The sequence below is a fragment of the Neomonachus schauinslandi genome, chromosome 3, assembly GCF_002201575.2.
Source record: "Neomonachus schauinslandi chromosome 3, ASM220157v2, whole genome shotgun sequence".
Classification (NCBI taxonomy): Eukaryota; Metazoa; Chordata; class Mammalia; order Carnivora; family Phocidae; genus Neomonachus; species Neomonachus schauinslandi.
Genome location: NC_058405.1, coordinates 165,358,886 through 165,376,153, shown reverse-complemented (window position 1 = coordinate 165,376,153; position 17,268 = coordinate 165,358,886). Strand labels below are relative to the sequence as shown.

At 42.9% G+C, this 17,268-nt stretch overlaps 2 protein-coding genes and 1 non-coding gene across 6 annotated transcripts in view; 2 read left to right on the top strand and 1 right to left on the bottom strand.

The window, feature by feature from the left end:
- The first annotated feature begins 2,789 nt into the window (after positions 1-2,789).
- Positions 2,790-4,728, top strand: CRYGB (crystallin gamma B). 2 transcript variants are annotated; one of them, XM_021702954.1, is made up of 3 exons: positions 2,790-2,815; positions 2,913-3,155; positions 4,388-4,728. In XM_021702954.1, the coding sequence occupies exons 1-3, from the start codon at positions 2,807-2,809 to the stop codon at positions 4,661-4,663; spliced, it is 528 nt and encodes a 175-aa protein (XP_021558629.1). In that variant the 5' UTR covers positions 2,790-2,806; the 3' UTR covers positions 4,664-4,728. The 2 variants fall into 2 exon arrangements, with proteins under 2 accessions (XP_021558629.1, XP_021558628.1); XM_021702953.2 differs by having other exon boundaries at positions 2,807-2,815; positions 2,913-3,161.
- Positions 4,729-7,370: 2,642 nt separating this feature from the next.
- Positions 7,371-7,478, bottom strand: LOC123324433. Its single transcript, XR_006539805.1, has one exon. It is a non-coding gene; the product is annotated as a U6 spliceosomal RNA (small nuclear RNA).
- Positions 7,479-11,910: 4,432 nt separating this feature from the next.
- LOC123323164 (gamma-crystallin C) overlaps positions 11,911-17,268 on the top strand; it is a 7,212-nt gene continuing 1,854 nt past the window's right edge. The window contains exons 1-4 of one of the 3 annotated variants that reach the window (XM_044913390.1): positions 11,929-11,937; positions 12,041-12,283; positions 13,126-13,128; positions 13,282-13,621. In XM_044913390.1, the coding sequence (XP_044769325.1) occupies positions 11,929-11,937; positions 12,041-12,283; positions 13,126-13,128; positions 13,282-13,554 (528 nt within the window). In that variant the 3' untranslated portion in view covers positions 13,555-13,621. Of the gene's footprint in view, positions 11,938-12,040; positions 12,284-13,125; positions 13,129-13,281; positions 13,622-17,268 lie in introns of those variants that run through there. The other 2 variants (XM_044913391.1, XM_044913392.1) reach the window with 2 other exon arrangements.

The window sequence follows — 17,268 nt, the reverse complement described above, 5'->3', positions numbered from 1 at the left end:
GGAATGATTCCCTTCCCTCAGCCCAGATCCTCACAGACATCTTGAATTTAGAAGGCAAATGGGAGTACATTCTCCCTAGTTGGCCCTCCCAGGATGCCATGATTTAAAACAAACGTTCCCACAGTTTTCAGTGTGAATTATGTCTATTCCTATTATTTCTCTACTTAAACATAATAAAGTTTAATCAAATAATGAGAGCAGGGACACTTCTTCTGACTTGTCCTTTATATATCAACTTCCCTCTTCCACACTGCTTCAAAGACCTCCAAAGCACTTAACAGCTATAATGTAATGGAGAATAAAAGTCAAACATATTAAAAAGACTGCATTGGTGATATAGAAATGAGAAAAAAGGCACAATTCTACTGTCAGCCAAATCAGGCCTAAATCATCTGATGGATAGGAAATGCGCACACATGTACACATAAGCATGCATACCTGAGCCTCTGCTATGCTGATGATGAGTCTTGCTTCTGCAGCTGCAGTTCACTAGCGTGGATGGGTGTAGAACAGGGTCTTGTCAATGAACTCATGATAATGTGTTCTTGGGGGGATGTCCCTTACCGTAGGCATGTTCATTGCAGATTACCTCCTATGCGCACAGCAGTGACCACTCCAACCTGCAGTCCTGCCTTAGCTGTGGCAACTTGGCACATGCAAGTGGACAGCAAGAGCTGCATGTGCTGGGCTGGGGCATCTATCACCGGCAGTGGGTGAACTTCAAGGACTCTATCTGCTCTGACTGCACAGCCCTCACTATGTTATTCCTCTTCTTGGCATCTTGCTTCAAGATCACACACAAATGGTAGTCATCATTTGATTGTGAAATCAAAATTACCAAACAGAAGATCTTTGCTAAATTAGACCAAAGCATTTCAATATATGATATTATCCATAGATTGCATTTAGTCTCCATACAATAAGCAAAAGTGTAGACACTATGGGGTCGAAACCCAGAAACACATTCATATTTATTTTTGATCAATGTACCATGAAATTCTATCAATATTATCATCTTTAGCACTTATTAAAATATGAATGATATGATATTTTTTACCACTGGTATTACTTTACAATTTATCATGCACTTTTGAGTTCATTATCGCATTTGATTTTCGTCACCACTCCTATTTTATAAATGGGGAAACTGAAGCCTAGGAAGTCATTTTCCCAAGACGTCACAAACAGTAACGGAAACTGCAAAAGTGCCTGCAAATGTGTGTAGGCCATGGATACCTGAATGTGTTCTCCACAAATGATGCCTATTCAACAATATCATGGTGTTTATAAGTACTGGGAAGAAAAATAACTTTAGAGGAAGCACTGTGAAAGCAAGGCATGGGACAGGCAGGGTAGGTGGTCACGGTTAGTGTCACTTGCTAGTGCTTACTCCTCCACCAACCAGTGGTACAGTTCCTGAAAGTACCACTCACCCCCCTACCCGACCCAGTACAGGTCCCTGATGGGCTGACATTGGAAGCTGGCTAGACAACTGAGAAGTCTGAGTATAGGCCTCTGACCCAAGGCCTTAGGTGGTAAGCCTATTACATATTAACATAAATAACATATTTTTATGAATAATAACTGTATTTTCCAAAGCAAAAACAATTAACGAAAAGATTGGAATTGTTTTATGTTTTTACAAATCTCTTTAATGTCCTACAGCCTCTGGAAAAACTCCACTGTACACCTGTAAAAGAATAAGAGTGAAAAGGGTCAGTAACATCTTAGTATTGTTATGAAAACTGTTTTGATCTTATGAACCTCTTGAAAGTGTCTCAGGGACTTCAGGGGTCCCCATACCACACTGTGAAATTCATACAATCAAGAGGCTCTGTCATCTGGCTTGGGTGCTCTCCAGCATCTCAAAAGTCTAAGGAAGTAGCTGTTGGTATTTTGAGGGTTTCTACATTACTCCTCACACTAACTCAAACCACCCTTATCAAGTGGGCAAGAGTCTGTAATGGTGATGAGGAAGAAAGATCTTAAGATGTTGAAGGAGGGCAGGGACAAAAAAGAGCAAGCAGTATTCTGGGCAGCCACCAGCAGAAGGAAGGATTTAGGCTCTCGAGGAGTTGTGAGGGAGGGGAGGAAGGCCTTCGCTATCTGCTTTCTTTCAGGTCAAAGCCAAGTATTGAGGGTCTACTATGTGCCAACCCTCCACTCTAGGCGCAGAGGCAGAAAGGAATAAGAGAGAATTCCCAGCCTCCAGGAGCCTACAAATTTCCAGTCAAGTAACAATTTTACTCAAGATAGACCCCAAAATAACAACGATGACCACACAAGCTTGAATTTGAACTAAGCTTTTTGCTTTCTAAAGCACTTTCACAGATTATTTCACTTGCTTCTCTCTTCCTTAAGATTCCTTATTATTTAAATTCTGATTTTTAATAAAAGTTAAAAAAAGAAACACCAGTCTTGAAGAAGAATACATTACTTAGTTTAATTACCTTTGAGGAGTCAATTAAGCAGAGTAGGTGACAAAATAAAAGCACGGGGATAGAATTTCGCTCATCATCTTGCTCAACTAAAAGAGTAAAGACTCTTTTCATTTTGGTGGCAACAACAGTTTTAGTGAATCAGAACAACCCGAACCTACCAGAAAGAATGAGAGTAAACCATTCAGCTAACCCCAATGACCAGGGGGAGGAGGAGCGGGGAGCTGGCAAATCCCCTTACTCACCGAAATGGGCCCCTTTTGTGTGATTTCCTGCGGAGGCAGCAGTCAGGGCTGCTATATATACAGCGGCACTCCCCCTCGTCCCACACAGCACCCGGCCAATACCTCCTGCTCGCTTGCTCCAAAATGGGGAAGGTAAGTGCCGGGTACCTGAGGCTCAGGATTGGCTCTGGCGCAGCCTCTTCAGCAGGGGGGCCAATCGCCTCATGCTCCCACATCTTCCATTTTGCAGATCACCTTCTACGAGGACCGCGGCTTCCAGGGCCGCTGCTACGAGTGCAGCAGTGACCACCCGAACCTGCAGCCCTACTTCAGCCGCTGCAACTCCATCCGCGTGGACAGCGGCTGCTGGATGCTCTACGAGCGCCCCAACTACCAGGGCCACCAGTACTTCCTGCGGCGCGGGGATTACCCCGACTACCAGCAGTGGCTGGGCTTCAGCGACTCCATCCGCTCCTGCCACCTCATCCCCCAGGTGAGTGTGCCTCTGACCTCGTCTCTGGTCTCTTCGGAAGTGAAAGCCATGAACAGATATCATTCTTCCACCAAATCATTCCAACCAGAGAGCAGAAAACTGAGACTGCGCCTACAGCCTGCAGTCCATTCCAGAAGGAGGTCTCAGATGGGAAGCCATTCTTCATGAGCTCTGTGGTGCTTGCATTTTTACTCACATGCTCCCAGATGTTTATATTTTAAAATGTAACTACAAAAATTAAAAAGCCAAAGACTAATTGAGAAAAAGCAGGACAGAGGGAAAACAGAAGTTGCCATGTGTTTAAGATAGAGCTTACTAAAGTCATCATTCCAAGTGGTATCCACTCAGAAATAATATATCAAAACGTCTAGATACAATCTGGGTCTACTTAATTGATAAAAATACGCTTGCTTGCTTTGGCTCACTTTTCTATTGTCTTCTGGTTTTTATTCTAATTTCATGGTCAGTATCTATTAGCTCACTTACAGGTATATATTAGAGGAAAGGCCAACTCCAAAATGAAAGTTTGAGAATCAGTATTTCCTAGAGAGTGATTTGCCCAGTTCTCAGAAGAATGTGCTGGAGTGTGGGAGGCATGGGGTAGAGTGTCATCCAAACAGAGCTCAATGGAGATGATTTTTGCTGCTGAGGGAAATGAAGATGGTAAGCGACTAGACCAGAAAGGAAGCTTAAAGGTCAGATAGGTTGAAATCTGAAGTGACACTGAGGCAATAAAAACAGAGACAAAGAAAATGTGTCATCTTCTTTTTTACAAGAGCTCAATAATCTTATGTTCTATGGTGTACGCAAAACCAAAACATTGGTCTTAGAGAAAAGAGCCAAATGTTGATTCCTTTTTAACCAGAGTACTATATCAAATGGGACTTTGCTTTCTGATGACTTACACTTTCCTCTTTCGAGAAGGACCTTCTCTAATAACATGATCAATTTTATTTGAGACCAACCTTGGCTGCCAAGGACAGAGCCGGGTGGATAGCACTGAAGGGCTGCCAAGGTCTGTCCCTAGCATTGCCTAGAAATCATTAGAGGCCCAGAAGGGTGGGGGTAATGGAGGCAGGAAGGCTCTTTAACACTGCAATGTGATTGTTCTGGAAGCAAACCCAGACTCCAGGAACTTCTGGGCTGGTGGGGCCAGGGAGATGTAGGGGCTAGAACTTTAATTTCTCTCCATTTGTGTTCATTTATCTTTTCTTTTCTGTCTGTCCCCTCAGCACTCCGGCACGTTCAGAATGAGGATCTATGAGCGAGATGACTTCAGAGGACAAATGTCAGAGATCACAGATGATTGTCTCTCTCTTCAGGACCGCTTCCATCTCAATGAAATCCACTCCCTCAATGTGCTGGAGGGCTGCTGGGTCCTTTATGAGTTGCCCAGCTACAGGGGAAGGCAGTACCTCCTGAGGCCCGGAGAGTATAGGAGATACCTTGACTGGGGGGCCATGAATGCCAAAGTTGGTTCTTTCAGACGAGTAATGGATTTTTACTAAAGTATTTATGTTCTCCACTTTTCTCTTTTAGAATCCAATAAAATATTTAGCTTGTGTTTCTTGCACTACAGAGTCCTGCTTTTTTTTTAATCTATTAAGCAATAATGGCACTTAGCCCAACATAATGACAAACGTTTTCATGATGGGAAATGATGTCTTATAAGGGGGACAAAGTAAAGGATATCATTGCCAGCATTCTTTTAAAGACTAAACCATGTAGACTCAAGGTTCAATGCAGTTGGGCTAAAGACATTTATGGTTAGTCTTAAAAGCATAAATTTGCAGCTACAATGTTAAATTAGTACTTATTGTAACATCTCAAGTTATCCTTGTAGGTTATCTCCACCATCTTTTCTATATAGTCTATATAGTCCAAATCCTACCTAATGAGGAAAGTCATCTCAGCATCTAGACCCTTCCTTTAGCTTCAAAAACAAACGAACAAACCGGTCACCCTCCACTCTTGCATTCTTTATCCTTCTAACGGCTGCCAATTCCATGTCAATACCTCATTCCTCCAGGAGATTTTCAGTCCAAATAGGATTCACTTTCTCTTTTATAGAAGAATTTCAGGATTTCTACCAAAAACCATATGCACATAGGGAAACTCAGGCTCCTATCTCTTTAATAGGAAGTAAAGAATTATGACTATACCTGGAAAGCAATACTAAATAGAGAACAAGGAATTGACATTTTCTGGAGAAGTTTGTTTGACTGTATATGTGTTTCCTTTGGGGATGTTTATCTTCCAGGAGCAAAGTTCGAGTCCAAGTCCCATGTTATAAGGTACTTTGTTTGTTGTAGGTAAAGCCAGATTTGAATCCAGCAGCCAGGACAGAGGGGAATCAAGATCAGTTCCATGACTAAGAGAGTCCATGAGACAAATAAATTAATTATCCAAGACTAGCCTAACTGCTCCCAGAACTGAAACCTCAAAGAAAGTCTTCATGTAGGTCCTAGTAAAAAGGGTACTGAGCAAACAACATCCCTAATAGCACGCAGTAATTAAATATGGTCTGTTTCTTACAAAGTTTGAAAATGAAGCTGATGGTTTCAGGTCAAAAGCCATCTAAAGTACCCCATTCTTTGAGATTCTAATGAAATGGCTTAAATGTCATCTCACATGGAGCGGGAGACTTGTGTACCCACATTCTCTGACACATACATACTCCATGTCTCTTGTGATTCTGGAAAGGGAATGAGTAATTTATGCTTTCCCCAGTCACCCTCCACTCTGAATTCCTGCCTTGTCATTGGATGAGTCATCTTGTCCTCCCCCATGTGACCCACCCCATGCGTCTCACCAACTCAGGTGGGAGACATAGCTCCTTTTCCTGGAGCTCCTGAACCATCTCTCACATAAAGCATTCACGCGTGCAGCCAGCTTCATTATAGAGATTGTGGGAGGAGTTTAGATCACAGCAGTACAACAATATCAAATTTAATATTACATGACTATGCTCTAAACAGTCTGCAAGCTCCAACCTGCTGCTGGGTGGCCTGGTCTTTTTTCTCATTCTTGCTCCTCTCTCCTCTGTTCTTAGCTGTACCCACATGGCTATTTATTTTTTATAGTCTCCTTCCATCCCAGGCTTTCCAGGGCTCCAATCTACCATCCACGTGACTTGTGAACAGAACGAGCATCTAATTTGTTGCTTAACCTGAGTCATTTTTGAGAGCGAAAGCATGTGCTATTAGAGATTACATCAGGGCAAGAGGAATGAACCAGGAGTGTTCAAGGCTAACTGGTTGCACATGGTTAAGCTATCTATAAGAGTTCTTTCCCTGGAAAATAGTCAGATTCTTGAATTATTTGGTATTAATTATTCCTAAATCCCAGTTCTTCAACCTTTAAACTCCCAACAGTAGTGTTGGCTTCCTGGAGACATTAGCCAGAGTTTTCCGTTTGCCAATAGTAACATATCAGACATAAACTGGAAAGCCAAAAGCTTCTTGCAGTGCTGAATTTTACTTTATTTACTTGGTAGGCATGAAATCACAGACTTCAGACATGGAAATGATCCTGAAACACTTGAACCCAAAGCACATAAAATTAGAGATCCTGGATGCCACTGATCAAGTTTCTGTTCTTGAAAACTGTTTCCAGGGGTGCCTGGGTGGCTCAGTTGGTTAAGCGTCTGCCTTCTGCCCACGTCATGATCCTAGGGTCCTGGGATGGCGTCCCACATCAGGCTCCCTGCTCAGCGGGGAGCCTGCTTCTCCTACTCCCTCTCCCCCTGCTTCTGCTCGGTCTCTCTCTGTGTGTCAAATAAATAAATAAATTCTTTTTAAAAAAAAAAGAAAGAAAGAAAATTGTGTTTCCATGCCTGGGGAACAGGCAAAGAAAATGATATCCTCCCTCTAATCCCAGCATTAAAAACAATCAACAGAGGGAGGTAATGGTGGGGGGTGAGCAGAGGGGGAATACGACCAAACTAACTCCTCACCTATGCTTCCTCCTTCCCTCCCTCTTCTCTCAAAAGTACCTGCTGGAACCTCAAAGAGGTGAAAAGGTCTGAGATGGAAGCCGCCTCCAAGAGAGGAATGGGAGAAGGGGTACCCTACAGGATTCCTCCTAACCTTTTCCCCATGAAGATGAAAAAACAAGTCAAGATAAGCCCAGGGTCAGCCTACACACGTTATAGACACCAGTATTTCCTGTATATCCTACTTCATAATAAGTCCAGATTTTAAATCCTTTGTGTTTTTTTATGTGGACTGCCTCAAGAATTTACCTGTCATCCTTGTGCAGGGGCCATGCTAAATCTCCTCTGTATCACTCTTATTTTAGAATGCATGCTGCCAAAATGAGCACCAGATTCTAAACCTTTTTCTTCCCTTTATCCCTCTTTTCTCCCTTTCAACCTATAGTTTCTTCTGGTCAATCTAACCTATATAAGACCCACCAAGCAAAGAAACTGAAGTCGTTCCATAAAGAGGCGCCACGAACTGCTATATTGTGTTACATGCTCAAAGGGTGCTCCTCATTATGGCCTCCCTCTCCAGTTATCCTGCCTTGCCGCCACGGCGTTAGGTCCTGATGTTGCTATTGTCTTATTCCCTCCCTTCCAGACTTTAGGGGTTCAAAGCTTCTTGTGGGTTTGTTAAAGCAAAAACGACAATCACAACCACCTGTTGCTTAAACGGGAAGAGATGTTCTGCTTTTCACACAAGAGCCAATTTGATCCAAATGGAATGCCACAGGAGTTAAGCAGAGGTAGATCACTGGTTGCCCCCTCCCTATATTCTTGTCATCTATTGGTCAGTCACCAAACACAAGCTGAGAAAGAGAACCAGAGGCTGGTGCTACGATGGTGATCCTCGGTGTCTCACCCAGCCTCCTTGTTTGGGATACTTCGGTCTATGTAGCTGCCAACCAAATGACCTTATCTCATTTAATGGAGCTTGTGGATGATACAAAAGCTACATTAGTTACTAGGAAGCAGGAAGGCGGGTGTTAAGGTCAACTGCTGCCTGGACCTGAGGCACTGGGAACACTCCGGAATTGGCCACTGCCGTTGTAGTATTAATTTGGCATCTCAGGAAACACAAAAATTTGACAGAATTACCAAGGAACAGAAGGTTTGGGAGAGAACACAACATGCCTGTTTTCTCTCTTTTGCTTACTCATCTGCCCTGTTATAAAGGCCCATTAAATAGATCAAACGCAGAACGCTTGTGTCATCCTACACATTGAAAGCTGCAAATACTGAACTTTGATGCGACTGTGTATGCTGGTTGTGCTGAGCATGCAAAATAGGTCCCATGGACTATTACAACAATGGATTTCAGACTAGGGAGTAACATTCATATCCTCCAGGCATTTACTGAGTAGCCTTTATGTGCCAGTTCATTTTGCCACTTAGTGGGAATACAAAAATAAAGATGGACTAGTTCCTGCCCAGAAAGGGGCTGCCCTCATTTATTTTAAGGAACTGATGTCTAAACAAAATAATTAGATACGTAATAATTACCATTACAGTGGTATGAGCAAGATGCTTGATAGAACCAAATTGGCAGTATTAAATTCAGCCTGGAAGATTAGGAGAGGTTCAAGAAGATCTTTACAGAGGAATTGATACCTGAGATGAACCGCACTCTGGGTGAAAAATGCAGAACTGATATCTCAGTGAGAAGGATCAGTATATTAAAAAACAAGAGAAGGATAGCATAAACTTCCAGCCATAAAATGAATCGGTTCTGGGCATCCAATGTACAGCATAGTGTTCATAGGTAATAATACTGTATTATATACTTGAAATTTGCTAAGAGAGTAGATCTTAAATGTTCCCACACACACACAGATATTAATTATGTGAGGTGATGCAGGTGTTGGCTAACGCTATGGTGCTAATCACCTTGCAATATATAAATATATCAAATCTATATATTGTAGACCTTAAACTTACACAATGTAATATTTCAATTATATCTCAGTAAAACTGGGGGGTAAACGAGAAATGTGAAAATAACATCGTGCATTGGGAAACAAGTGATTCGGTGTGATCCGTCGGGAAGTCTGAAGACAGAGGATCTCAGGTCAAGTGTGCCATCCTAAGGAACCAGTACTTGATTCTGGAGGCAATGGGAGCCATTGAAGGGTTTCAAGCAGATGAGTGGCCGCCTCAGTTCAGGCTGCTATAACAAAAATGCCATGGACTGGATGACTCAAACAAATATTTCTTCCCCACAGTTCTGGAGGCTGGGGAAGTCGGAGATCAGCGTGCCAGTAGATCCAGTGTCTGGTGAGGGCCAGCTTCCTTGTTTGCAGACTGTCTTCCCATTGTGCCCTCACCCAGAGACAGGAAGCAAACTCTTTCCCATCTCTTCCAGTGTCTAAGGACACTAGTCCTATCATGATGTCTCCACCCTCAGGACCTAGTTATCTCTCAAGGCCCCATCTCCAGACATCATGACAGTGGGGATAAGGGTTTCAACATATGAGTTTGGAAGGGACACAAACATTCAGTCCAGAGCAGTGACATGACTTGATGTGTTCTGATTCTGCTCACCCTGGCATGCTGGCAGAATGCAGTTTGGAAGAAGGCAAGATTAGACAGAGTCCGGAGACTGTGGACAGTCCAGCTGAGATATGATGAAAGTCCAAGCAAGGCAGCTGGAGGGGAGGGTGATGGGGAGGGGAGATTGGGGAGGTAGGTAAAGAAAGGGAACACAGGCGCCCCAGGAGAGAAAGAGAAAGATCTGGAAAAAAACAAGACTAAAGTTTAGTACTCTGCATTTTCTGAGCCCTTCGCCTCTTTTCCTGTCTAATCAGCACTATCATTTAAGTGCTGGTATTTCTGCTTTGATTCTCTCATTATGTGCATATAAAACTTTGTAGAACAAAGCAGAGAGTTCTTCTGCCTGCATGTTTAAGGAAAATAATGTGTAAGTGCTAATAAAACATTAGCTGGGGATGCCTAAACCATGCTTTCCTTACCAAAAGAAAAAAAAAAAAAAGAGGAAACCAGACTAGTGTTTTTTAAAGTTTGATCCAAGAATGATCTAGTGCTGGTTAGAACTACAGATTCCTGGAGTCTCTCCTGCATCTAATGATACAAAATCTTGAGAGAGGGTAGGACCTGGCAATTTGCAATTTTAACAAGCACAGGTGATTCTTTACGCACACCAGAGTTTGAAAGCCACTACATGATTTCTAAAGTACCCTCCACATCTACTTTTTTTTTTTAACCGAAAAATGGCTTCATAGCAGAGAAATTTTTCAAGCATCTTTGAGAGGATTGACTATGTTTGAGAGAGATAAATAGGCTGACCTCATCCTTAGCAGTGTTGCACTATTACTAACACCGAACATTTACTTAATGCTCATTTATGCCAAGTATATGCCAAACACATTATACACCTAATCCATTGACTCATGTCAATGTCCTTCAGCCAAAGACCACCCGAACACCTGTCACAAAGCAAGTTGGGTTTATTACTTGTTAAGAGGAAGGGTGGGGAGCCTCAGCAAAGGGTGTTAGCAAAGGATATTGTTATAGGATTTGTACTTTGGTTCGGTGACTTGGAGAAGAGCCTAAAAGAGCAGGGCTTCACTCTAAATTGGATGTTGTCGGAACATGGGGGTAATTTTATGATTGGATATCTCAATAAATCTACTCCTGGGAGGGGAGCCTAGAAGGATAAAGCTGCAGTTGATAAAGAAGGAGCAGCTAATCATCTGGGCTGAGAGAGGGGGTGTTTGGTACTGTGTGGGTGATGGTAACTTTGTTTTTGCTTGTGCTTAGACAAAATTATGAAGTGGCCCTATTTTGTCTCATTGCGTCAGAGTCTCAGAGTAACCTTGCCTGAAGTTGGTATTCTGGGAAATTGTTTATGTCTAACAGAGGAATAACATGGCTTAGCTCTGAATGCCAGGCCAGCTTCTGAATGCAAATACCTCTCTTTGTTTTTATTCCTTCTTTCTTTTTCAACTTACTATATCCCACGATATAAGTACTATGAAATAACTCAGGCTCTGGGAGACTATGTGGCTTGCCAAGTTCATGTGGCTGCTAAGTGGACATTTTGAGTTTATGAAGCTTCACTGCCTCCCTGGAAAGGGAAAGCACTCCAAAAAAGCAAACATTTCTCAGTTTGGGACCCAAGGACCAGAGAAATTTTCCCCTTGGTTCTTATCACAAGCTGACTTGCAGGGCTGATTTCTAGTACATGAGCCAGACCCACCAAAGGAGGAGTCAGCTGCTGCTGTGTCTTAAAGCCTCAGGTCACCACAATCAAAACTAGCAAAGATCAGAATCCAGATCTGTGTCCTGCACTAGACTGGCAAATCATATAAAGAAAAAAAAATTAAGTTACAGTGACCTCTGCCATCAAGTGTTTGTGGTATTCTACATCACAGACAGCCCCTGGAACTGGGGAGCACTTCTATAAAGGCATAGATTTCCCCCCAGAAAATACATGGAGCAGAATGGAATCATATCCGTAGAGACATGAATTTCGGGTCAACAGTTCAGACTGATGTGCTGATAAATTTAGAAAACACGAAGAATCCAAATAAAAGCAAGTCTGGGGACTCAACTAGGATGCATCCAGAACAGCGTTAGAATATACCAGAGAATGAGGGCAAACTCCACAGGCATTTCCACTGAATGCAGCACGTAAAAGGGATCCATAAAATCCCCTTACTCACCGCCTGGGGCCCCTTTTGTGTTGTTCTTGCCAACACAGCAGCCCTCCTGCTATATAGACCCGCGGCGCTGCCGGCCCATCACACTGAACTCGCACACCGGTGTCAACCAGCCATGGGGAAGGTGAGCGGGATGCGAGTTAAGTAAAAAGAAAAAAAGAAAAACACCTCTCTGCCAGATCCGTTGGGAGCCACTGCTTTAACTGGGAATCACTTTTCCTTTGCAGATCACCTTCTACGAGGACCGCGGCTTCCAGGGCCGCTGCTACGAGTGCAGCAGTGACCACCCGAACCTGCAGCCCTACTTCAGCCGCTGCAACTCCATCCGCGTGGACAGTGGCTGCTGGATGCTCTACGAGCGCCCCAACTACCAGGGCCACCAGTACTTCCTGCGGCGCGGGGATTACCCCGACTACCAGCAGTGGCTGGGCTTCAGCGACTCCATCCGCTCCTGCCGCCTCATCCCCCAGGTGAGTGCCTCCTGATTTCCATCCCGTTGCCTGCCTGTCCTCACCGGATTATTGACGGCGGTGAGGGTGAGGGAGGGTTTTCCTTTAAAAGCACCTAAGGGGTAGAGTGGGCTTTAACTACTGCCTAAGCCCAGATAGAGAAATGCACAAAAACAGCAGAGCGTACAAGAAGAAGTCACTTATGGGAAGAGTCCGCTTCATTGTTAATTTTTGCTACCGTTATGTCCATTACAAAGTTGTCTGTAACCAGTGTACTCTCATAGTGGGATAGAGAACAAAACGTGCCAATGGGAAGCTGGTTGGACATAAGAAGGCTGTATTGCGAACAGATTCATTTTAAAAACGTAAAATTGTAAAATTGTAATTTTAATTAACAGTAAAGAATCGATGCTGAATGACTTAGATGGGTTCCACTACAGACTAGCAAAAAATGGAAACTCTCTTGTTAATAGAGGCCATTCAAAGTTTGTGTCCAACCTTGGAAAAGGTAGTTGCCTTTAATTTGGAAAAGCAGTTGAACTCTGGTTCCAAGTGACTATTTAAGCTAATTTACACTGAAGTATGTGATTTTAAAAGTCCAGCTTTAGTTATAAATTTATATGAATATAAATTTGCAAGATAACACTCATTCTTAAAAAAGATTAATACTCATATTAAAAGAATATTAGTCAAAATACTTTCCATTCCCCCCCAAAATATACATTTGACTTATCACCTAGGAATTAATGGAAATTAGGGAATGAGGAGTCAAGGTATTTGAATTCTTGATGGACACTAACCCAGACTTTGAACCTCTTAAAATTTACATTTCCTAGATATGAAATAAAAAGTGAGAAGGCAAGCATGTATTAAATGCCAGTAGAACACAGCTCCGTGCACGGCATACCCAGCAACGTCAGGGTCTCAGGTTTTTTCATGGGTGATCTCATGCCCCAACCTACCAAGTTCATTTGTTGTTTGGTTGCTTCTTCCTCTCCTTCTCTCGGTGGACCGGGCAGACAAGCTCCCACAGGCTGCGGCTGTATGAAAGAGAGGACCACAAAGGCCTCATGATGGAGCTGAGCGAGGACTGCTCCTGCATCCAGGATCGCTTCCACCTGAGTGAGGTCCGCTCCCTCCACGTGCTGGAGGGCTGCTGGGTCCTCTACGAGCTGCCCAACTACCAGGGGCGGCAGTACCTGCTGAGGCCCCAAGAATACAGGCGCTACCACGACTGGGGGGCCACAGAGGCTAAGGCAGGCTCTTTGCGGAGGGTGGTGGATTTATACTAAAATAGGTTCACACTACCATTTTCTCAATTTGGAACCTAATAAAGTACTTAGTCTGTATTGTTGGCAATTGCTGACTTCTGTTTTTCTTTCACTGTGTGCCAATGAATCCACCTGTAAATGCTCCCTGTTAAAGGCTGAGGAGCGAATGAGTGGGGAGGGGTCAGTTCCAGAAGCTCCGCAAGGTAGAATGAGTCCGAAACAGGCTCAGAAGTAGGGGTGGAAAGAGGAGGTAGCCTGTGTAAGAAAGAAAAGGAGGCCAACACAGCAAGATGGGAGAAGGTGACTGACCGGTGAGGAGGGAGGCAGTCAGTTGGGGGCCCTGAGGAACAGCATTCCAGGAGCTTCCTTTGGACCCAGCAGGTGACTGGAAGCCATAGAGGGTCACAGATGAGCAGTGAAGAGAAGCCCACCTGGCAAAAAGCCTGATTAGACAACATAAGGAAATTGTAGTATTGTTTACTTTTGAGCACAGGATGATGTAACCAATGTCAAGGCTGCCATTGGACATTGCCATACTCTTGGACCGGTTGAAGATCTCCCCTCCTACTCTAAAATGCCTCCTGACCTGAGTGCACCTCCTGGCCAATATATCCCCTGGGCCAAACCCTACATGAAGTGCAGCTAGTTCAAATAAATTAATGAGATATATGTTAATATTTTAAATAGATTTTGATTTTTTTAAGGATTTTGTTTATTTATTTATTTATTTATTTATTTATTTATTTATTTATTTATTTATTTGCGAGAGGGAGCAAGCAGAGGGAGAGGGAGAAGCAAGCTCCACACTGAGCAGGGAGTCCGACATGGGCCTCGATCTCAGAAGCCTGGGATCATGACCTGAGCTGAAGGCAGACGCTTAACAGACTGAGCCACACTGGCACACTTAAATAGACTTCAACTGAAGTAAAATCTGCTTGCTCACAAGCAAAGCCCTGCAAGTTAAAAAAAATTAAAAATCTTTTCGTCAGTAGAGAATTAATTTATTTTTTAAATTTTTCCTCCAAATTAAAAACCTCCTATAATCGTACTACTTTACAAATTCTATAAAGAAAGAAGAGAAGGTCCTTCTGATCCCACTCGTCATTGCTAACCCTTCTTTACACTTGGTGGGCACCCTTCTTGAAGTTTTTCTTTCCTTATATTGACATCTCATGAAACATGCTTTTTATTTATTTACTTACTTATTGGCAAATATGGAACCATGCTGTACATATTAGTCTGCAACTTGCTTTTAAAGGTTTTTTTTTTTATTTATTTATCTGAGAGAGAGAATGGGAGACAGAGAGCATGAGAGGGGAAGGGTCAGTGGGAGAAGCAGACTCCCTGCTGAGCAGGGAGCCTGATGCGGGACTCGATCCCGGGACTCCAGGATCATGACCTGAGCCGAAGGCAGTCGCTTAACCAACTGAGCCACCCAGGCGCCCCTGCAACTTGCTTTTAACATGCAAAATGATACAGACATAGATCTAGGTCAGTACCTTATTCTGTCTAATGACTGCATTATTTCTTATTTGAAGGCTCCCTAGATTATGTTACCATTGACCCATTGGTGATTGGGCTTGTCCAATGTTCCCTTTGCAAACAAGGCTGCAAAGAATATCATTGCACATACACCTTTATCTACACACACCATAATTTTTAGAAGCTAGAGACCTAGAAGTGAGACTGCCCAATGATAGCACAAGATATTTTTAATTTTAATAGACTCTGCCCAATTGTTAGCCACCAAAGATCCTAACTTCTTTGAGTTAGTATCTCTACCATTTACTAAGCACCTACCATAGACCTGCCATATGTAGCACTGAGGATTAAAAAAACAACCAAAACAAATAAAAGTCATGGTCCCCACCACCACAGAGCTCTACACAGAGAGAATATGAAATGCTTACACTAAACAGTAAGCATGTAATCACTTTTTATTTTTTTATTTTTTATTTTTTTTTTAAAGATTTTATTTACTTGCGAGAGAGAATGAGAGACAGAGAGCACAAGAGGGAGGAGGGTCAGAGGGAGAAGCAGACTCCTCGCCGAGCAGGGAGCCCGATGCGGGACTCGATCCTGGGACTCCAGGATCATGACCTGAGCCGAAGGCAGTCGCTTAACCGACTGAGCCACCCAGGCGCCCATGTAATCACTTTTTAAAGTCAAGTACTTCTCAAGTACTAAATAATACATATGTAATCACTTTTATCAAGTACTTTTATTTAGTACTTTAAAGTCATCCCAAGACAAATTTCTAGGGGAAACAAATGCAGTAATATTTATTTACATATTTCTTATGATACCAAATAGCTTAAATCATGATATCAAATCAAATGGTTCTCAATATTTTAGATATCCCAGACCAGTTTTATTTAAACAGAGACCAACACAGACTTGCCAATTTTTATTTCGCCAAGCAAGGACCTTTAAGATTAAAAACAAAACAACAAAATCGTAAAACTAAGCACCATCTACTCACACATTATTTTATGAAAGAAGAGATATTTACAAAAGGACATCATAACACCCCCAAATACACAAGTTCCTAATAAAATATGGAATCTGCTCTGCTGTATAGTGTTTTCATTTGGCAAAAACTGAGCAGAGTTTGAAGACTCTTGATTGAGGTTGCAGCTCAATACCTTCAGGGCCCAGAGAGATGATGTACATGAGCAAAACAACTTCCTTTAAGACCACAAGGAGTGATGAAGAGTATGGTGAGCTGTGGAAAGTACAAACCATCCCAAAGCATCATGGAGAACATCTAAACATTATGCTGGCCAAATAAAACACATCCCAGTTCCACAGCCCTCGGAGCCGCCAGTTCTTATTTCCATGCTGGTGTGAAAGCTGGGGAGAGCCACCACCGAGGACAGCCCGGGAGTTCCCAGTGCACCCTCTCCCCCTATGAGATGCCTCGGTCTCATGTTAAGCCCACAGAACCCAAACACGGAGCTTGGAAACATGAGGTGACGAAACCCCAGCAATGACTACAGTGAAATTTTCTCTCCATGCTAGTGGAATGAGACTTAGATTCATAAAATATTTCGAGCTCTAGGAAATAAGGAAAGTGGTATTTCTTATATACTTAGTTTTATAGCCTGACATTTACAGCAGCTACAGAAATCTTTGGCCCTGCATGCAGCAAAACTCTAACCTGAACTCGTGCCTTTTGCCTTCACCTTTGTTGGAAACCACCTGAATATTTAGGAGTGACAAAGGGTTACTTGCCAGACTAGAGCTCAGGTTGAGGGTGCCTGACGCTTATCTCTTATTCTCCTTCCAACACGGTCCCCATCAGTCATTCCAGCAGCTTGTACAGAACTCTGCTTCAGGGCTATAGGCGTAAGGATTCTCAAGTCTTAACTTCTGCTCACTTAGCACACTAAGTGCAACTTGGGGCTTCGGTTGAGCACACACTTGTCAATGCCGGAATTTTCTGTAAAACATTAAAATCAAGCCACATTTTGGCCCAAGCCATTCATTTTTCAGCTTGATGAAAACTGTGAGTTGTTTTTTTTTTTTTTCTTTTTCTCTGTTTCTTTCCCCAGGCTGAAATAAAGTCTTTTCTCTTCCTAGTCAATGAAAAAACCAAATGCAGAGTCCCAGAGAACACTTAGGGGAGCGGGGGGGGATGGCTGTGGGGACCTCCACTACCATAGCTGACATACAATTACAGATTTGGGATACATCTGGAGGGCCAAAACAAGGGGACTCTGCATTTGGTTTTTT